Genomic DNA, 23,184 nt, shown 5'->3' with positions numbered 1-23,184 from the left:
CATCATCCGTCATCATTTCTGCTACGCTGGCAGGGCTAGGGGCCAGGACTCTCCTCTTCGGGTTTTTGGGGGATGTTGCTAACTCCAGGTCCGATAACAAGCACCACACCCGCAGTAGATGTGCACGGTGTGAGGTCTCGCAGCAAGCTATCAAACACGGCGCATTTCTCGGCTTTAAAAAAACCCCGCTATGCGTCGCCAGGTGCTTCATCAGATTTGAGGTGTTACCTCCTTTGACAGTATCACAGTATCACCTTAAAGCACTTGTTGCAGGCTGCTGAGTTTGCATCTTTTGCTGTGAAGTACAGCCAGACTTTGACCCCTTCGCCTTGGGCATTTTTAATCTGTAGCTCTGCTCTAAAAGAACGTACGTACCTGGCCCCGCCTACTATCTTCGGAAACGTAAAATGATTGGCTAGAATTGGCTCAGGAAAAAAAAAAGCACCAAAATAAAGCACCGAAATGTGCGCTGCTTTTCGGTCTGGTTACTACCGTTTGGCACCGGACACCGGTACCCATCCCTACTGTAGAGTGTCAACACATTCTCATTTGCAATATAATAATTTCAAGCCAGTTCAATTTTATTTATATAACACTAAATCACAACACCAATCACCTCAAATAAAATTGTTGCTAGTTACACATTTATGTTTTAGAACATCTTGATCTGTTGGAATACCAATTTTTGGTATTGTAGTCGTACTGAAATATCCTCAAGAAGAAAGACACTGAAAATAGAAGAAAAAAACATATTGCAGAGAATTTCATAGACTGATTTTATTGGCCTTGACACTGTTGATCACATCCTCAAATATTACAGAGTTTAATGGAACTGAGTATGTATCCCAGTATAATGTCACAAGTGTTTAATTATTTAGTTTGGAATAATTAAATTATTTTATATAATTAATGTAGATTTAATTCACAAAGTAGCGTGTGATTATGTGGATGAAGAGTATCCTGTCAGTAACAGATTCATGGTCTTTGTTCTAGATGGAGTGATTGTGCTTGCTGTGTTGTGGCTCTCTTAAATTTCTTTTTATGTCTCTGTCACAAAAATTAACTACAAGGAGTTTTTAATTTATATGTAGTATTCATATTTTAGTACTGGAAGTAAATTATTTGAAATTATGGAATTATTTGACAGTTTCAAGGACCCTTTTCTGCTCACGTTAGTATTAGTTTAGAAAATGATTTGACATTTTAAATCAGCTTTATATGTGCTTCTCCTTCATTAAAACCCCCACAAAATGTTAAATATAAAAAACACTGAATACATAATGTTACTTTCATCCACTCACTGAGTTTCTAATATCTTGAATGTGTAAGAAATCATAGGAAATTTTTGCTTTACATCAGTATATAGAATATAATTTTACATACAGAATACTATAAAATTAAAGTCATACAGCAACTGAAACATGTTACCATGTTATTCACTTTCATCTCACTTTCTTTCTGGCTTTTCAGATTCGGGTCTTCCGTCCTCCTAATTATTCAGGGACTATTGCTTTGGCGCTCTTAGTATCTCTAGTTGGAGGATTGCTGTATTTGAGGAGGAACAACTTGGAATTCATATACAACAAGACTGGATGGGCCATGGCTGCACTGGTATGATACATATACACCAACATTAGGTTGGAGTGAAATATTTGTTTTTCCATATTCATCTACTTTTACATGTCAGGGACGTTGTCGGAAATGAGATTAGTAGTGTAGTTTTCTCCCCATTTTAACAAAAATATGATGTCATGTTTTATGTAATGGAAAAGTTATCTATGCTTGACTCTCTCATCTGTTATTTTATCTCTCTCTAGTGTGTGGTGTTTGCAATGACGTCTGGTCAGATGTGGAATCACATCAGAGGTCCTCCTTATGCCCACAAAAATCCACAGAATGGACAAGTGGTATGAGTTACATTTCTTTCTTCCCTGCCAGTGCATATAAATGTGTATATAGGGTTTTATTTTAGTTGTTTTGTTTCTATTTGGCTTTGTACTGTCTTCTGTCCTTCAATCGATCAAACTTAGTAGCTATGTTTTTGGTAAAAGCTGTATTTTAAGGTATAAGTTTAATCTTTTTTACCAGGTTGTAAGTGAAAATATAATAGATCAGTGATAAAAACATCTGTAAGGCTATTGGCCTCAAGTAAAATAGACTCTGTGCCATTACCACCTGCTAACAGGTCAGACATGGGGCAGTGTGTGTGTGTGTGTGTGTGTGTGTGTGTGTGTGTGTGTGTGTGTGTGTGTGTGTGTGTGTGTGTGTGTGTGTGTGTGTGTGTGTGTGTGTGTGTGTGTGTGTGTGCGCGCGCAAGTGTGCGTATGTTACTGGACAGCTGGGAAAAGTCGTTTTGTGTTAATATCACCCTAGAGGCATCTCAGAGTCATCTTGGGCCAAGCAGAATGGGAAAGAGAGAGGTGTTGGCCAAAAGACTTTTTCTTTAATTCTTTCTTGCTTGTTTTCTCTCGTTTTTCTGTGCTTTCTTCCTCTCATGCTGTCTTCCTTTCATGTTTTTTGTTTAACCCAGCTATCAACCAGAATTAGAGTAATCTGTATTTGACAAAGTTTGTGCACATAAACAAGGAATTTGACTCAACCATCATTTCTTTCGTATAGTTGCTGTGTTTTAGAGAATTGCCACTTATTATCAATATGTGTGCAAATACTTACTCACACAGTATTTCCAGATATAGTTTTGCAGGTCATCATTTAGGTTTCTCCACTGAAGTGTGAAATTAAAATAAAAATATGGAAGAAAAATGGGAAAAAAAAACTATGAACTTGGAGGAGAGTAGGATCAGAACAATGAAAGTGAAATGGGCATATAGAAGAAAGGGAGGAATGTGAGAAATTATGTTTGTGTCTGCAAGCGAGTGCGTGTGTGTATGAGGCGCCGTAAGGGACATTATTACTGAAACGCTCTCACACACTCCACTGAAACGCTCTCACACACTCCACTGAAACGCTCTCACACACACTCCACTGAAACAAAGGCATTTCAGTTGAACAGGAAGTTGTTTCCTGACAAATAAACTGAAGGAAAAAGTGGTAGATTTCAAACAAACCACTACACAAATGTCTACTTAACAACCTGCTAGTAGCCTAAGTGAAGCAGCTGCATTACTTAACAATATATTAGCTTCAGCATAAGTCAAAATATAGAATAGCAGGAGACGGGCAATATCCTGGTTAATTTTTTTGGCATATTTGCTTTTTGTCTTTTTTAGTGAAGAAAAAAAATATCTTAAAATCATTAATAAAACCAGGGAGAGAAGGCTTAGCGTTCCTCCATTTAGCATAATGGATATGATATTTACTCAAAAGTATGATGATGTTAATGTCTGAGACACCAAATGCTAGATGATCCATATAAAAAAAATTATATGATGTTATTCAAATGGTGGCACATCATTAATTTTTAGGGAAATCCAATTTTTTAAGTCACACCAAAAGCATTGTGTGATAGGGCATAGAAAAAAAAAAGATGTTCTAGAGTTTCATTTTCATCAGTGCAAAAAGAACACTGATCCACCTCAAAGCCAAATCTCTATTTTAGAAATTCTGCCACAGGATTAATTTTGTTTATGACTTTAAAGTGTGTTTCTTTAACTTTAGGTAGAATAGGCCATTTCATAAATTTCGAGTATGCTTTATCAAGTGTATCTGAAATAACTAAATTAGAACCATGCCATGTAACCATTCTGTCATAACTATGAAATATTTTGTCTTTGAAGAAACTACTAATAAATTTATTATTGCATTTTTATCAAACAGCTGACATTGTCCTAGCAATAAATTAGGAAGCACTGATGAGAAGTTATTGTATATCATAAAGTTTTTAATCAAATGAAGCAGAGGCAGTGGGATCAGTTTACAAAATGTGTTATATTCTCTTTGAGAACAGTTTAGACAATAGACAATATTTTTCTGAAAAGTCTGTGTAACTTAGAATGACACCATTATCATCCAACAAATCTGTTATGAATATAATCTTTTTGCTAAACCAGTCGCTCTTGAAAATTGATTTTGATTAAGTGTTATTACCCTATTATTCCGTAAGGTTGAATTATGAGGAGAGAAGTTGTGGATAAATATCATTTTCCAAAAATGCAAAGTCTGTTTGGGAAAGTTCGAATATCTTGATCGGGATTTTATTTACCTCAAAATCACATTTCAAAATAAAGTCTAATCCTCCTATTTTATTAAACAAGGATCGTGGGAGTCTGGCTGTGACAGACAAGATTTTAACCATTTAATTCTAAGGGTGCCAACCATAGATTCAAATTCTGGAGCTTTGATACCACCTTTATTGTATTCCTTAACAAGCTGAGATCTTTCAATGTAATGGGTTTTATTCTTCCACAAAAATTGGAAAATAACTGTGTTAGCCTTATTAATGTTTTCAGAGGAGATATATAGAGAGTGACAAGGATAAATCAATTTGGAGATGCCTTCAGCTTTAGATAGGATGTTTCTGCCAAAAATAGTGGGGTCTCTGGTTAACCAGTGGCTAAGTGATTTCTTCATCTCCATGATACGGTTAGAAAAATTAGAATCTCTTCTAATTAGGTTTTTAGATATTATCAGCCCTAGAAATTTAACTTTAGATTCAACTCTAACCGAAGCTATTGAGGAGTCAGAGCTTGTATGAATCGGGAGTAGTTCACATTTTTTGGTATTAAGAGATAAACCACAAGCTTTACAGAAAATTGAGTTTTCTCTACCACTGATTTATCTTTCAAAAAAATAGATGTATGATCTGCGAATTGACTTATTTTGAAGTCTTTATTAAAAATTGATATTCCTTGTATGTCGTTAGAATTCTTGTTTAATAGTGTTAACAGTTGAGTTACCGATATAAAAAGCTTAGGGGAAATAGGACATCCTTCCGAATTCCGTGTTGCGCGTTCCGCGTTCAAGGAAGCTAATATATTGTTAAATAATCCGGCTGCTTCACTTAGGCTACTAGCACAGCGGTCCCAACCCCCGGGCCCTGGACTGGTACTGCTCTGTGAGTCGTTTGGTACCGGGCCGCAAGAGTTGAGGCTCAGGTTTGAAATTTATGGTTTTCAGGGTTTTTATCGTTTTTTATCATTATTTTTATATCGTTTATATTGTTAACTCTGTTTCCCTGGGTCTTTTCCCGTGTGTTATGATTAAATCTTCTTTTTTTTTGGCACCGGTACGCATTTTATTTTATTGTATTTATCCGCGACACCTTAAAGGCCGGTCCGTGAAAATATTGTCGGCCGTAAATGGTCCGTGGCGCAACAAAAGGTTGGGGACCGCTGCACTAGCAGGTTGCTTGTAGTGGTTTGAAATGTACCACTTTTCCGGTCAGTTTCTTTGTCAGGAAACAACTTTCCGTTCAGCTGAAATGCCTCGGCTTTCAGTGGAGTGCGTGAGTGCATTTCAGTAGTGTGTGTGAGAGTGTTTCAGTAGTGTGTGTGAGAGATAAAAGTTCAGTAGTGTGTGTGAGAGAGCGTTTTAGTGGTGTGTGTGTGTGAGAGAGAAAATTTCAGTAGTGTGTGTGAGAGCATTTTAGGGCTGCACGATATTAGGAAAACCTGCGATGTGCGATAACTGTGATCAATATTGCGATAACGATATGACTTGCGATAAAATAAATAGCAAAACAAAAAAAAAACCAAATGCATAATTTCCGTTTTACTGCAACAGTTTTATTTAAAGAAAGCTGCTGTATTAGCAGTGTAACAACAAAGTGCACTTTAACATTGAAACATTGCCCCCATAAAAAAATTTCTGAGGCTTGAATTCTGAAAGACATCCTTCCCTGTGTCCAAAACACTAATGTCTGACTCAGTTGTTTAGCTCCGTGGCTCTCACAACATTGGCACCATTGTCCATGGTGATGCACACTTGTCAGTCTTCTTTAAGATCCCAGCTGGCTAGCACCTCACGTAATACATGGGCTATATTTTCACTAGTGTGAGAGTCTGGAAAATACAGTCTCTAGACACCATGTCTTCAGTTCAAAGTCTTCGGTGAGGAAGTGCACTGTGAAACTCTTATATGGTTCCGTTGTACGACTTGACCATAGGTCTGTAGTGCTTGCGTAGTTTCCAGCTTGGCTCAGTTCAAACATGACGGTCTTGTGGCATGTTTCCTACATTTGTGGAATGGCGACATGGGAAAAGTAGTTTCGTGAGGGGATGCGGTATCTCCGGTCCACTTTATGTATCAGACTAGTGAAGCCCTCTCTGCTAACTGTATTTATAGGCATCATGTCTTTAGCCAAAAAATGTGTAATGGCCTCTGTTATTTCTTTGTACCGCTTCGACGTTTTCTCATAAGGAGTTCCACTTGAAAAACTCTGATACAGAGACAGCTGTTGGACTGCTGTGCTCTGTCTTAACATTATCAACCTTTGTTTGGCTAGCCCTATCTTTCTGGAACTCTTCAAACAGTTCTCTGTGGTTGTATTGAAGATGATGGTGGAGATTAGTCATGTTTCCTCTGGTGGTTGCCACGAGTGTTTGGAGAACGTCATCTTTATCAAATCCAAAGTACCTCCAAATAAGCGAGGTACTATTTTTATTTTTTATTTTTTTATTTATTTATTTATTTTAGCCACGAGTTCATAGTCAGTAGCGTTTTCGTCATGCGTCTCGCTCTCAGCCATTACAACTCTGACTCGTTGCTGCAGCGTTGTTTGCTCCCCACCTATGTAGGAGGCGGGCCTCTAATCCATTTGATTGGTTAATGCTGTGAAGGGCTCTATTCGACTGGTCAAATGTGTAAAGGGGTTTCTTTGATTGGTAAATTCTTTAAAGCACGTGTGTAAACATTTTAAGGTACCCAATTATCGCAGTTTGCGCCGTCTTTTGCGATGGGCCCATCGCACAGGCTGATATCGCGATGACAATAAATTTTCGATTTATTGTGCAGGCCTAGAGCATTTCAGTAATAATGTCAACTTACGGCACCTCATAGTTCTACATACTTCTCTCCATGACCTGATCAGTTGTTGTGAAATCAATTCATGAAGATGCACACACGGACTTGCACACACATATGAGGTGCCGTCAGGGACACTATCATGGAGATATGTATGTAGAACAGTGAGGTTGTTGTTTAAAAAAAAAAAAATCCACTCATGCAACACAAAAAGTATTGATATTCTAAGTAGCCAGTAATCAACATAACACACAAACACCGAGCAGGAAGAAGTGGATGTATTGCATGCATACAGACTACCAAAGCACCGGAACCCCCCTCTTGCCCCTACCTGTCTTTTAATTCTGGCTGTATTGTCTCTCTGTCTTGTTCTGTGTAAAAGGCACTCTATTTCTCAGGCACTGTTGGTGCTCTCTGTAATTTTTCAGTCTGTTTGACAACAAATGGGTTACACCCTCATCTGATGTAGCTCTCTAATGTACCCTTCAGCTCTTCTTTCTTTTTCCCTGTCATTTCCACATCCCTCTAGTCCACTCATTTGCTATCTCTTGATTTTGAAACACTTTTATTCATGCCCAAAATAGCTTCTTCAGTTGAAGTTGATGGTATTGTTTGTGTGTAGAAATAATTTATTTTTTAAAACCTAATTCATCTGTGCTAATGCATGGTATTGCACACATGACAAGGAGCAGTTTTGTACTTTTGCGTTATATAATTGGATGAAAGTTATGTACATACATACATTGCCAGTTTTTCCTTTTCTTTATTTTTGTCCCAACTAAGTCCTTATTCAGTCTGTTTATCAGTTCAAATAATTACTTATTTTTGTCTTCCTTCTGCTTCTCTTTCTCCTCCATGCCCTGCCTACTCACTCCCACTCTGCCTGTCGTCAGCTAATTTAAAACAAACATACCTGCCTGCCTCTTCTATCCTCTCGTCTGCTCTTTTTCTTCCCATAGCTTGAACTGTGAACGGGTGACGAGGGCAACATTAAAGCTTTGACTTATCAAGTGTTATCAGCACTCTTAATCAGCATTTTAAATAAAGACAGAACCTAAGTCAATATTTTTAGGAAGCAATGGCTCTAGGCATCTGATTCAAATGGAATGATGAGTTTATAAAACGTTTATTACTGAGCATGTAGAAATTAAATTATGCCAGTTAGGTGATGAGCTGATGGGAGACTAGTTATAACCCTGAACTGGAGTAGGGGAGCAAGGTGAGATGGGATGGGATGGCATGAGATGGATTGATCCCATACTTTGGTGTCCACTAATAGAAAGACCTTTACATAACACTTTTGCTGTCTTACTGACCACTCAAAGAATTTTACACTAAAAGCCATATTTTACTTTTTCGCACATATTCGTACACCACTTTCTTCTGTATACTTGGCATTTGATCTACCATGTATTCATACTTACAGCAAGTTTAAAGTCACCAAATAGCAAAACACCTTTAGATTGTGAGAGTTAGGCAGACTATGCAGGCACAGGGTGAACATACAAACTCCATACTTGCAGGCGATTGAAACCCAAAGCATTCTTGCTTTGATGCAACATTACTAACCATTGTTTTACAGTGTCACCCTGCAGTTATACTTTCCATGTCCATGAGTTCATGAGGGTCCACATGAGTTTGACTGATGAAGCTTCATGTGACTCTTTGTGTTCCTGCCATGTTTTTTTAATGACCATGCTGACCATGCATGCCTACGACAGACTACAAATATACTTAAAAAAAAGTTTTATAGCAATGACAATGTGTCCAATGAGTATACTTTTGCTCTTAAAAGGTTATAGTGATAATGGTGCCCTTTACTTAATAACATTTCAAAGTGTTCCTAATATCCTGCCATACACTACGTATTTTTTAACAGCATTAACTCCACTGACATAGTTTGCAACAACATGCAATGTGTGCTTTTACTTTATTATTTTTGCTTGGTCTTGTATTTTGGACCCACTTATCTGACATAGGAGCAGGACTAGGCTTGGCTATATTTGACTACAAATGATGCTTGTCTTTTTTTCTTTACACTTTTGAACCACACCTTAACCTTCCTCTCTTGCTCTCTCCATCCCCTGATGGTAAATGGCAGTGAATGAGAAGATGATTCAGAAAGGATCAGTATCATCTTATCCTTTCTGTTTCTTCCCACCCCTTTTCATGTTACCTTTTCTCACCTCCTTTTCTAATCTCCCAAATTCACCAGACAGTGTAATTCCTTCAAAATGATGAGTGAGCGAGACCAGGTACACTATATTGAAAGGATTTGTCAACTGACAAATGGTACAGTGAAGCAGATGAAATTGTAGTGCGTCTCACTATGGAGCCGGAAAAAAAAAAAGCTGCTGCCTCAAAATGTGACAGAAACACAGTTTAGCTTTAACAAACCTATGCACACAGAGGTTCATACATAGACTATACCCAAATCCATGTACTCATGAATTATAAGAAGCATGCATATACCAAATACTTACACACATACTGTGATATGGCAAACTCTGTCAAAAAAGGCAAGCTAAGTATAGAATTATGTCTTTTAAATAGATTTAAAAAAACAACAACTTAAAGTTAAAGAAGAATGAGGAATTCCTCGCGAATATTTTCTTCCTGTGGGTTTGAGTTTTTTAAAGTGCTTTTTTTTGCCAGTGTTTTTCTTATGTGTTTGACTTTGACCAACTCCTTTTTTCACCTTTATTGGCTGATGACATTTCCATATTTCCAGCTGATTTCACATGTTTGGTTGATGGTTTTTGGCAGCCGTTGTCATCCCTGCTAACCTTTCATGTTTTAGTGAAGCACTGCTGTCATTTTTATTGGCTATCTGCAAATGGTTGACTTTTGGCTTGCAGAGGGCATCATTGTTAGGTTAGAGTTAGTCAGTCTGTTGTGTCTTTACACGTTCTGAGTGAATATGAAGTATTTTGAACTCTGTCTGGCAACATAGTGTCATAAGTTGACCTTCAGCCTGAATATTTGTTTAGACCAGTAGACACTAAGCATCGTATACGTCTCTGAACTCAACTGTTTACGTACCCTGACACTAAACTAAAGTGAGTGAATTTTTCTGCTGTTTTCAGCAGAAAAATGGAATTGAGGCATATATCCCATTTTAAACGCATATCGTGGAAGTGAGACACTTAACTTTGTGAACACAATAACTCAGGACAGAGCCAACATAGGATTTTCACATTCATACCATAGGTGAATATAGTAAAAATCATGGACTTGAATATCAGTGATGTTGACGTCAAGGTTACATTTTCTGAAAATCTTGTAAACACGATATTTTGAGGAAAAAGGTCACCTAGGATTCTACAAGGAGGTTGAGGGGGGTAGCATTTGCAACTGTCGGTATTTTATAGACTATGCAGAGCAAGTGAGTGAGCAGTGCAACAGCTTTTAGGCTACATTAGATTCTTCGAGACACTCTGTCAGGCCCTTCAATCAAGACAGGTTTGCTATTGGTCAGTGGCTGCATGGATATACAATACCCATTGCTAGTGAATGTTTGGTTCCATTTGCACACACACACACACACACACACACACACACACACACACACACACACACACACACACACACACACACACACACACACAAATGGAGAATGCACAATATAACTTCAGTTTTTGTTATGTTTATTGGAACAGTCAAAAGTTCAAACAACCTTGCACAAGGCAAACTCAACAAAGAGGTGGCTAGTTTTGTTTATTTCTCCCCCTCTCCTTTTCAGATGTATTAAACAGTGCATGTCTTTTTTTCTTTTCTTTTTTGTTAACTGAGGCTGCAAGCTGAAATGTTCAAATTCAAAGGCTTCATGTAGACCAACTGGTTTGTTGAAACTGTTACAAAGTGTCATAAAGACACTGGTCATGAAGAGCAGAGTTTTGCATTGTTACCGCCTGCCAGCATCTTAGATTGCATCTTTCTGATACTTGACACATTGTCCCAGTCAATAATAAGCCCCCAAAATAAAAGAAATAAACTCTGAAGTATATGTAGAAGTGCAACACAAAATTTACATCACAGTGTTGCAGTGGTTTCCCTTCAGGAGGGCTGCATCATTTCTCCTTGGCCCATTAATGCTTCTGTCCCAGGATGATTAGAGGGATGCTTTATAGGGCTCATGGTGAGTCAAATTAAAGTGGTCACCAAGGCAAATTAAAAAATAATTTATAAGGAAGTGTACCTTGAAAATATGCAGTTCACAAAAAAACACACGTTAACAAAATTTATAGTCTCCATTCCTACACACTTTTACTTCCTGCCTTACTGAGATTTACAGAGCTAACAATAGCTATTATTGTGGGAAGATCAGCTACTTACATTTTGTATCAGTAGGCTATAAACTAACTCTTAGTCATAAAGAGAGATATTTGGCTATGAGAAACTTTTATTTAAAAGAAAAATAAACAAAAAACAACTTGATTAAGCTTGATTCAAAAGTCCCATAAGAGGCTATGGCTCATATCATAGTGGTCATCATATAAAATAATTATATAAAATAATTACAATTATTTTACCTTGTATATCTTAATTCACTTTGCATCCATTATGTCATTCTTCAGATTGATTTTCTACTCTGTTACTAATCTCAGCCACATGCAGAACAAGTAACAGTCTGTTATAAATCTGTGACTCAAGGCAAGTCATGTGATATGAGTTCCTCACCTTGGCTGTCTTTCTCTATATATCCCTGAAGAATAATAATAATAATAATAATAATAAATAAATAAAATTCTGCATATTTAGGAAGTTAAAAGTCACCTCATTTCACTGATTGACATGTTTTCAAAAAAGAAAACGGGTTTGAATGGCTTTAATTGACTCTTGGGTAATTAAACTGAACTCTCCACAGAGTGCGTAAACACCGAACTGCATAAACACTGAGTAGATAATGAGATTTTAAAGCATTACCTGAATCCCTTAAATAGACTATCATATTTGTTCAAATGAAGGGTTCAATGAACCTAACCAGTCTCACAGCGGCTGTGAATAAATCACCTCCAAATACTTTCAGTTCTTGTTGTGAAGACATTAAGTTGTTATGTGCTGCAAGGCATCAAAAAACTATTTTTCTAACCTAGTACTAGTGAATTCTTTCTTACTAACTATTCTTTCTGAATTGTTGACTTTTCATTTGCCACTCTCCTGTCTGCATGCCTCCTGACCTTTACCCAAGAAAACACATGTAGAAACACACTAACACATGGTACTATAAGGAAAAGGATGAATATATTCATCTTTTAAAGCTTATCTGGCACACAGCTAACTAACTCACCAGCTAAGAAAATCATCACTTAAAGAGAGCAGACAAGTTCATGTTGAAGTAGCTTGCAATGAAAGCCAATCATGACTTGATATTTATGGGTGCTTGATTTTTCTGCATGTAGCAAACTAGAATATAACATAGTGAGGAAATTGTCACAAACTTGCTTTATGAGATACACCTGATTTTAGTCTGTCTGTGCCATTACCTCAAAATAAATATATTCATTAAAAAATAAAATAAAATAAAATAAATAATTCTGTTCCTATACCATATGCGTGCAAATGTTTCCTTAACTTGAGGGCGTTCTGTTTACTAAAGTAATAGAGGTATTCATTTGAAATGGTTACAAAGTGTGAAGTTGGAGGCATGATTTAGTTATGTAATTTATTTTTTTGTGTGTGTTTCCTTGGTCCTGTTGTGTTTTATTTTGCAAAATCTTAGCACAATTAGTGTGTGGCATTACTGGTTTTGATTATTCCTGTGCATGTGGTTAAGAAAGATTTTCCCAACTCAAAAAAAAACCACCCAGAATATTTACAGCAGTTCTGGAGTGTGTGCATGTAAATGAGGGCCAAACGTTGTGTATGTACTGTATGCACTCAGCCATTATCAAACTCATGCAGAATTTAATTTGAGGATTCACCAGATCTGTTATTTGGGAATGAAAACCTGTCTGTAATTGGAGGCTGATTCATATATAAACTATTATTTCAGAAGCTGGGCTAAACAAATGTGTATTAAATGTGAATCAATATTTTATACTTACATGAGTGCAAATACATAATTTCTGTCATAATGTTACAGATGGTTATTCTTGTATAATGATGATTTTAATGTCAGTGTTTTCAAATGGGTCCATGAACATAGTCGGCATATACTGCTGTGCACATCTTCATTCTTGTTGAAGAAGAATGTTATCACATGTATCCCCAAGCTATTGATCGATTGAATATGTTATTTATTTTTTATGTAACTTCTCTATACAGAGTGGGGCAAACTGACAATGCCAAGTTTTAAGCTCAGCCGCATTTCAAACTTTTATTTAGCACTCTATCTAACTTGAATCATTTGTTAATACAAGACAAACAATGTTTCAACCTAATTTGCAGACATGGCAGTCTTAAAAAAGAACCAAAAAGACCCCTCCAAAAAGCAAGAAACTAATCCATCAGATTAATTGGAGCAGTACTAGACTGCAGTTGTACCAGACGCTCCCCAGCATGAACCTGCCTAAATTTATGCAGGCAAGCCATTGTGAGCCTATTTAAAATGGAGAAAATGTATGTGTCAGCATGCTGTGCACCAGAATGGCACCAGCGATCATGTAATAGTTTTTTTTCTTGTGTATTAAAAAAATGAAACAAAAGTAAAAACAAGAAATATTTAAAACAAAAAATGTTAACAAGGGTTTCTGTATATTAGGCATACTCCACAGATTATGGAGTATGTCAGGGTGAGAGTTTCTATGTATTGCACTGAGCAGCAACAGATAGACTTAAAGCAAAACTGAGCAAATGACTAATATGTTTTGACCTTTTTGTGGGATTTTGATTGAAATAGAACCATATAATATTGCAAACCTTACAATATAAGAGAAATTAAGTTAATGGCACCAAGTTCTTGTTCTTCAGCACTTGTAGCATCATATCTTACAACTTTCTCAAAGTACATTTACAACTAGATGAGTTTTTAGGATGTGTGTTCTTGCAGTCCTTCGAATTTTGTTAAATATTTTAAATCTTCAATGACTGCAATAGTTTCAGGTGTGCGAGAGGTTTCAGGTGCTTATGCTTGCCATTTTAGTGAACATTTAGCAGCATCAAAATGCATTCTAAATATTATATCAATTAACCACTGTTTTTATTGGTTTATGTTGGTATCTTAGTGGAGAACACATATTTTGAGATCACTGGTTTAAAAAAAAAAATAAGAGGACTTTCACCTCAGAGAATGGGATTTAGTTTTTTGGGGGGTTGCTTTTGTTTGTTTTTTGTTTTTTAAGTGAGAGAAAAAGTTATAAGATGTGACTTTTGCATTAGCTCATTTAAATGTCTTTGTTATCTTAGCATCATGAAGACTGAAGGTTGCTGCTTTTATACCCCAAATCACTTGGAGGTAAATCCCTCTGATTAACGCACACTCACACAAAAGCCGCACAAAATGTCTCAAAAGCCTGTTCTCTCTAAACAGTTTAATTTACAAACATTTACTTATGTGTTTTGTGGACACCTGTTTAGCTACGTACACTGAAACATGCACACTCTGTTCCGCTCCGCACATTAATGAATTAAACAGCTACATTTTAATCCATCAGATTAATTGGAAGTGCCCAACCATGGATTGAAGAATGTTTTATCCACCAAGCATTGACTCGTTTTGTGCTTAAGGGTAACATGTAGCAAGTGGAACAATGGTATGGATGTTTTTTTGTTGTTTGGAGGTTTTAGTTCTGGTAATGAAAGAGAAATCCACCTTGGATACTGATGCTCCTATTAGTTTTAGTGTGTGGTTCCCCAAACTTTCTAGGACCCGTTTAATTTGTTTTGTCATCGTGGCAGTTTTTTTTTTTTTTAACCCCTTCATACTATTGTTCATAGTGTACTTAACGAGCTTAACTAATAGTCTCATGAAAATGTGAGTGGGCTTCTTAGTCTGTATTAAAATGAAGAGCTCTACAGTTAACTGAAAAATACACCAGAGGTTCATTTAAAAAGCTTATGTAGGTGTAAGGACAAAGGGCAGCTAGAGATTGTTTGTTTTGCATATTCTGGTCTGAACTATATCTTACAGTGGTTATCAGTTCAAACTCATGTGATGGGTCAATTATCAACTTAGCAAGCAAAAGCTTTAACCTTTTAAAGGGGGCAAATCATGGGTTTAAAGTACCCCCGTCGCCTGAAATGGGTTTATCACAGTGTAAGTGTCAATATATCTGGCACAGTGCCCATCTAATAGGTAAACTGGGTTCATGATAATAAGAGTTTACAGTATGTTCACAAATGGTGTATTCTATAGTTGTCATTTTATTTTTCATTTTGTCTATGAGTATTATGTTAGTATCATCACCACCAAATGCAAATGCAAATTGCTTTTCCTATTGACACAAAACAGGGAAGTTAGGGAATGGTGAAGGTGCAAGCCACTATCTGCCATTCCGTTGTCTATGTGGAGATGTCTAAGGAGGAGCCTCATGTAGCTGAAAAGCCCAAGGACCTAGGCAGACAGACTCCTGACTATCTTTAAAACCACAGTTAGATTCTGGTACAGAGTTACTATGGACTATTAAACTGAGATCTCATTAGCTCTTGCTACACAGTGGAGAGTCCAGGCCTAGTAAAAACAATACAGCTAACTTATCAAGAGCTAGCCCCATGTGCAGAATTTAATGGTTGTGGATAAAACTTGAGTGAATTGAAAGACATACAAACATATGTATTTTTACGTATACTACTGTGCAGTTATTTTATGAATTGCTAAAGGTTTTCTGATAGATTCAGAGTTAAATTATCCGCTGCACCAGCAAGCTTGATGAGTTGATTTTAAAAAATAATTAAATAAATAAAACATCATTGCTAAACTATGGTAATAAAAATGTGGCACTAAGGTTGCACTTTGTGGTCCTGTTTACTTTTTTCCCCAAAACACTACACACTTTACCATAATGCTAGTCTTTCTGTCTGTTGTCTGTCATTAAAGTGAAATGAAATATGTGTTTGTGGGTAGAGTTTTGTAACTGGTGCACTAGGAAATACCCAATCTATTAAAAAATGAGTTAAAATTGCATTTTGTTATATCAACAGCATCAGAAGTAAGAGTTCCTGCTTTTGATTTGAAGAGGGATTTCTTGACACACAGTTTATTTTGTGGTACCATAAAATAAACATTAGTGCTACGTTTGCGGAGGTATTTGCCTGTGGAGTTTTCAACCATCGCAAATGTGATTCCATACAGTCCTTCAAAGTCCCAACTGCATGTTGCCTGTGGTTAAAGCTGTGCATTGGTCGAATGCTGATTGGTTGACAAGTGGGCCGAAACAGGGAAGGGAGTAACAGTTGAGTTAACTAGGAGTGGGAGAAGTACAGACAACAGCTGCGGTGGAGACTTTTCGTTGTTTTTAACACTCAGCTTCACTTCAGCTCTTTGTATGTTACAACTTCTCTCTTCTCTGCCACTGATGGATGGACTAATAAGAGCACTAGGAAGAGGAGACTACAGACCAGATGCACCAAATATTTTTGCCGCTGCCCCAGAGACGTTCACTGCAAGTAGACAGGCAGTCCGAAGTTGCCCAATGTGCTACCACTGCTGAACCAAAATTCCCCTTCCAGTTTCAAATGTACTGATTAGGAATGTAAGGAAAATTTCCAAACAGTTTCCCATTGTTCTAGTACATGAGCTTTGTTTTTCTAGTCAGGAAGAAAAGAATGCCGAAAATAATTTAAAAAATCCTAGCTAATGGAGAATAACAGGTTTATACCGAAAACAAAAGGATCTGTTTCAGCACTGAAGCCTCATTGTTTTTATCTGCTTTCAAGTGCAAAAATTCTTCACTTCTCTCCACTGAAGCAAGAAAAAGCTGTCCACCCTCTACTCCACCTCTTTTGTCATCTTCTATTCATCTTTCCATACTTATTCTTGTCTGATAGAAAAGGAATGAACACTGCACCAGTCAAGTGGAAAAGCAGACCCTTGATATGCCTAGACACTGATAATCTGCAGGGATTCAACAGTGTTAAACACTCTGAAAGACTTTCTCCCTTCTTCTGTTTGTTTCCTTTCCTCAGACCCTCTTTTGGTCTGCTTCTTTTTCTCTAACAGACAGATGTTAGTCAAAGTAGACCTCTGACATCTTAGCACAGGAGCTGGAATCCCAGCATTTTGCTTCGAATCTCAATGAAGTATGAGCTTCAGCCGGGACATTAGTCCAAGCATATCATGAGGTTTAGATGGCTATAAGTTATAGTGGAAAAAAGATCAATTTGTTAGATGTCAATGATTCTGATCATAAAGTGTCTGAAATGCATAGAAATCAGGATAATTATAATTTGTGTTTCTGGAACGGTTAGATTTGATGACCCTGTACTATTTCCGTTTTGTTTTTTCATTTTATTGTATTTGATTCATTCTGAAAGATTTTAAAGTACAATTAATTCAACATTTAGAGAAGATTGTACTGAAGTGGGAAGTTTACCTTTGGCAGACTGCATAAAACTTTGTACCAATTCCCATTCAGAGCAATCATATGTGTATGTGTGTGTGATTGGTAATGTACAGGGAGTGCAGAATTATTAGGCAAATGAGTATTTTGTCCACATCATCCTCTTCATGCATATAGTCTTACTCCAAGCTGTATAGGCTCGAAAGCCTACTACCAGTTAAGCATATTAGGTGATGTGCATCTCTGTAATGAGAAGGGGTGTGGTCTAATGACATCAACACCCTATATCAGGTGTGCATAATTATTAGGCAACTTCCTTTCCTTTGGCAAAATGGGTCAAAAGAAGGACTTGACAGGCTCAGAAAAGTCAAAAATAGTGAGATATCTTGCAGAGGGATGCAGCAGTCTTAAAATTGCAAAGCTTCTGAAGCGTGATCATCGAACAATCAAGCGTTTAATTCAAAATAGTCAACAGGGTCGCAAGAAGCGTGTGGAAAAACCAAGGCGCAAAATAACTGCCCATGAACTGAGAAAAGTCAAGCGTGCAGCTGCCAAGATGCCACTTGCCACCAGTTTGGCCATATTTCAGAGCTGCAACATCACTGGAGTGCCCAAAAGCACAAGGTGTGCAATACTCAGAGACATGGCCAAGGTAAGAAAGGCTGAAAGACCACCACCACTGAACAAGACACACAAGCTGAAACGTCAAGACTGGGCCAAGAAATATCTCAAGACTGATTTTTCTAAGGTTTTATGGACTGATGAAATGAGAGTGAGTCTTGATGGGCCAGATGGATGGGCCCGTGGCTGGATTGGTAAAGGGCAGAGAGCTCCAGTCCGACTCAGACGCCAGCAAGGTGGAGGTGGAGTACTGGTTTGGGCTGGTATCATCAAAGATGAGCTTGTGGGGCCTTTTCGGGTTGAGGATGGAGTCAAGCTCAACTCCCAGTCCTACTGCCAGTTTCTGGAAGACACCTTCTTCAAGCAGTGGTACAGGAAGAAGTCTGCATCCTTCAAGAAAAACATGATTTTCATGCAGGACAATGCTCCATCACACGCGTCCAAGTACTCCACAGCGTGGCTGGCAAGAAAGGGTATAAAAGAAGAAAAACTAATGACATGGCCTCCTTGTTCACCTGATCTGAACCCCATTGAGAACCTGTGGTCCATCATCAAATGTGAGATTTACAAGGAGGGAAAACAGTACACCTCTCTGAACAGTGTCTGGGAGGCTGTGGTTGCTGCTGCACGCAATGTTGATGGTGAACAGATCAAAACACTGACAGAATCCATGGATGGCAGGCTTTTGAGTGTCCTTGCAAAGAAAGGTGGCTATATTGGTCGCTGATTTTTTGTTTTTGTTTTTGAATGTCAGAAATGTATATTTGTGAATGTGGAGATGTTATATTGGTTTCACTGGTAAAAATAAAGAATTGAAATGGGTATATATTTGTTTTTTGTTAAGTTGCCTAATAATTATGCACAGTAATAGTCACCTGCACACACAGATATCCCCCTAAAATAGCTAAAACTAAAAACTACTTCCAAAAACATTCAGCTTTGATATTAATGAGTTCTTTGGGTTCATTGAGAACATGGTTGTTGTTCGATAATAAGATTATTCCTCAAAAATACAACTTGCCTAATAATTCTGCACTCCCTGTAGGTTTAGGTTGACCTCGCTGCCCACTGCATGAAAAATGTACCCTTTCTATACACCTACACACCACACGGATAATTCTTCAGCCTTGAGTCATATGAACAAACAAATTAATGAACTCGTATTCTGATCTAGAAACACACTCAAGCAACATACATTTATACAATTAAATACAATTACTTCCCCACTCAGATCCCTACTTTCTATTAATTTATTTAAAACACTGGTGACGGGTCTCTTAAAATCCTGTTCATCCTGTCTATGCTCCATTTTATGCCACCCTCAGAACGTCACATTGGGAAAGATTTTACTCAATTACTTTTAAGGTTTATTTGCTTGTTTGTGTAGTCCATTTATAATACACTGCCAGCTGGTGGAAATGCTCCATGGACGCTGCAGAAAGAGTATACAGCTGCTGTCTGGGAACGCAACTGAAGTTGGTTTTAAACAGGCTAAACTATGAATGTGGTTTTATCTGATGATTCAGTTTAGCCCTTTAAAGAACTGGTAGCATTACTGTGTGGTAATACGAAATAATTCCAGAACTACAATCCCACTGTGTCCTTTTGTTTATTATAGAAGTTTTTTTGAGTTTGTAAGTGACTGAATTACTAGCTGAAAAGAAAATTCTTAACTGACATTGTTTTCTTCTCTTTCTCTTCCCCCCCAGAGTTATATTCATGGCAGCAGTCAGGCACAGTTTGTGGCAGAGTCTCACATCATCCTTCTTCTGAGTATCCTTTAATTAACTTGTTGGTGTTTGTGTGTCACATGTTGGAAAATGCTAATCATCTAGAGTAATATATCTCCATGAAATGTCCAGCAGCTCATCTTGGCAGCTAATTCCTTTAAATCACCATTTCCTCACTCACAGCACCTTTGAAAACTTTTTATGTTTGAAAGAGTGTTCCCTTTTGTTTTTATTTGACTTTTTTCCCACCAACAAAGTCAAAAATCTTTGCGCATTCTCTGTTAAGGCCTTTCTGTTGGACTGAAGAAATTCACAATACAAAGACAATGGGTTGTCCTCTTTTCAACTTTTCTCCTTGCCTGATTTGTTCCAAATTCCAACTGCTCATGATTGTGTCTTTGTGTCTTTGCATGTATTTTCTTGTGGTCTTGTTTGGCAGGATAGATTTTTCTGTTTGTATTTGTCTACTTCTGTCTGCTTGTATACCCATGTGTACTTGCAGTGGGGCTTCTGTATGTGTGTGGGTAATGATACCATTCATTCCTAGCTGTTCTGTTCATCCCCATAGGAAATAACAGGTCCAAGGTCACACCTGCTGCAAAGCTATATTTATTTGTCCATGGTCACACAGGGTTTTGGTTGGATTTTTTTTTGTAAATTTTCTGCCCATCTGATTACACCTAAATGAAACATACGCACCTGCTGAAATGGTAACACAGCTACCTTTGTTGTCAATGCAGGTGGAGTGAGCACATTTTTTGAGCATCATAGAAGAATGTAATCTTGCTTAATCCTTAATTTATGCATGCAGAAACAGTTACCACATTAAGCTAAACAACCATACTAATTTAAATGTTTCCTTGCTGGTATCATTTATTTGTAGACTGTCTAGCATCTTGGTGGTTATTAGTTATATTAAAGTTGCAACTGATATTGGTGTGAATGAACTAATAAATAATGCATACTCATAGATCTTGATCCCATCGCAAGATGGTTACAAGTGGTAAATTTGATTGTTATATGTTTCCAGGGCTTTATATTGTTTATCAGACATGGTGTGACTGTTCAAAATGACATTTTATATTCTTTAAACAAAGCAAAGAATTTAAAGGTAAAAATATCCAACTAACAAAGACCTGTTTTAGTTGTGTTTCTAAAGCAGCTCTCCTACAGGTAGCTACTAAAGCATAGTTAATATGCTTTTATTTCATAATCTAAGGTTCACATATTCATAATGTTTGTTACTATAGACTGACGAGAGTGTAGGATGCCTGCAGGCCAAGTAACTAGTTTTTTTATTATAGTTTCAGCCATGCTACAGTCTTATTCAAGTTCAGTTGCTTCTTGTAAGAGAAAAAGCAGTGGTTGCTTTGACATGATGAAAACTTTATATCAATGCAGATTGGTCTGTAGTTGTAATCATAATAACTTTTGTGACACTCTATATAGCCACCCAAACAGCCACCTTCCTGTACATTGAGATCTTGCCTTTGTGTCGCACCAGTATGCCATGTCTTTTACCCCAACATCAAGAGAATACCTTAGTTTTTCCCCTGTATGTTCCCATGTGGCAGTCTTTGTTTGTGCACCCCATCAGGCTTTGCCTAGTTGTGTGCATTTGTATGCAGAGCATGCTGGAGAGAAGAATCTGTAATTAGGCCCTAAGCCATGTGAGGCTGTGCTTGAAGTGATTTCAAAACAGCTCAGGTGTTGAATGAAAAAATGTTTGCTTCTGTAATATATAAGTGTTCACAATATTGTATGAGTATTGTATGAGTTGTTCACAATTATTAAAGTTTAATCCTAACTGCGAATTACTTTTTGCAGTTAGGATTAGAGATGGACCGATCCGATATTAGGTATCGGTATCGGTCCGATACTGACGTAAATTACTGGATCGGATATCGGTGAGAAATAAAAAATGTAATCCGATCCATTAAATATCAAAAAAGCACCTCACAAAACTTGCGACACGGCGTAACTCGGCTCATAACCGTAGCAGTCGGAGCAGTGTGCATCACGTGATGGAGCGGCTGTGTGTATTTGTAGCCTCGCTAGCAATCCAGCATTCATCTCCGAGGAAGTTATCCCAGACAGAAGTAAAGCAAGTGTGTAAGTTCATCTCTGAATGTTTGTAAAGCGTACCTGCGTTAAGCTTAACCACCGATATATGGAGCGTCTGCCTCTTCTCTCTCCCTCTCCTGCCGCTACTTCATGAAACTCCTTAACGATCAGCTGATCGGCTTTTCTGTCGCGAGTCCGTCTCTCTTGTTTGTTTTTGGCCCACTTTGCACCACAAGGAGGAAAACAGCAGCTGAACAACAGCAGCGCGTTTAAGCTTGATAAGCTGTTGTTAGAATTTATGTAATATTACTTTCTAGACCAGGATCCTTTTCTACGTAGCTGACGGCTGGTTACTGTGCAGGGGCGGATCTAGCAAAGTTTTGCCAGGGGGGCCGATAGGGCATGAACAGGGAAAAGGGGGCACAAAGACATACTTTTCTTTCTTATTCTCATTTAAAATGTCTCGCTTTTAATAAATAATTATCTCAATCTTACACCCAAAGTTTTAATCTGATGTAAAATGTATAGAAGTCCATTACTGTATATAGTAACTGTTAAATGTCTAATATACCCCAGTAAGCTATAGTACTTTTTCCTTTGGGAAGATACCATCTGTGCAGTCTGCAATTTTGTAGAAGAAAGATGTTGAATCTATTTAATTATTCTTGAAAAATAATTTATTTCTGTGCATTTTTTTTCAAACTGCATCAAATTAAAGTTGATTATGTTGATTAAGCATCATGAGGTGGAGGGTGGGGGGTGGTTCCCTTTTTTTTTTTGCTGGGAGTTTGCAACCCTATTAGTTAGGTTGCTTAATATTTCTGCTAAGTACTCTTTAAAATACCAGAATAGGGAGGATGGAGTAGGTTTAAGTTTATTAGATTGATCAGTATTGCTGAACTATGAAATATTTTGGGTGCAGTGTATTTTTTACATACAGGTATAACAGAATAGCTTTAGTGTTGTTGTTTATTTAAACTTGAGTATGAACTTATACAAAATGCAGCAAGATATAAAAAAAAAACAGTTTTATTGATTAAAAAACACACTATATCGGATTAATATCGGTATCGGCAGATATCCAAATTTATGATATCGGTATCGGTATCGGACATAAAAAAGTGGTATCGTGCCATCTCTAGTTAGGATTAAACTGATTTGTCTTTCTGCAGTTGTGTGATATTATTAATTTCACTTTATGCATATTCTACAAGAGCACAAAGACTTGTTTTTCAAAAATATAGCTATGTTATTAAATTTTCTTTTATTTGATAAACACATTTTAATTCTTGTTCATTTGAAATGAATATTTGAGCATTTGCTTGTTCATGGTTTTTTGGGGGTTTTTTGGTGCGTAATTCTTATGTCAACATAGCTTAAGAACAGGCTTAGAAATATTTGAACATGTT

General features: G+C 37.2%; 1 protein-coding gene across 1 annotated transcript in view; it reads left to right on the top strand.

The window, feature by feature from the left end:
* Window positions 1-23,184, top strand: part of tusc3 (tumor suppressor candidate 3) — a 75,782-nt gene that overhangs the window by 41,605 nt on the left and 10,993 nt on the right. Inside the window, exons 5-7 of the mRNA XM_031743853.2 lie at window positions 1,471-1,611; window positions 1,818-1,907; window positions 19,691-19,754. Coding sequence (XP_031599713.1) covers window positions 1,471-1,611; window positions 1,818-1,907; window positions 19,691-19,754 — 295 coding nt within the window. The remainder of the gene's footprint in view (window positions 1-1,470; window positions 1,612-1,817; window positions 1,908-19,690; window positions 19,755-23,184) is intronic.

This window comes from Oreochromis aureus, linkage group 6, assembly GCF_013358895.1.
Source record: "Oreochromis aureus strain Israel breed Guangdong linkage group 6, ZZ_aureus, whole genome shotgun sequence".
Lineage (NCBI taxonomy): Eukaryota > Metazoa > Chordata > Actinopteri > Cichliformes > Cichlidae > Oreochromis > Oreochromis aureus.
The sequence above is the reverse complement of the archived record's forward strand: the minus strand, read 5'-3'. Positions and strand labels throughout refer to the sequence as shown.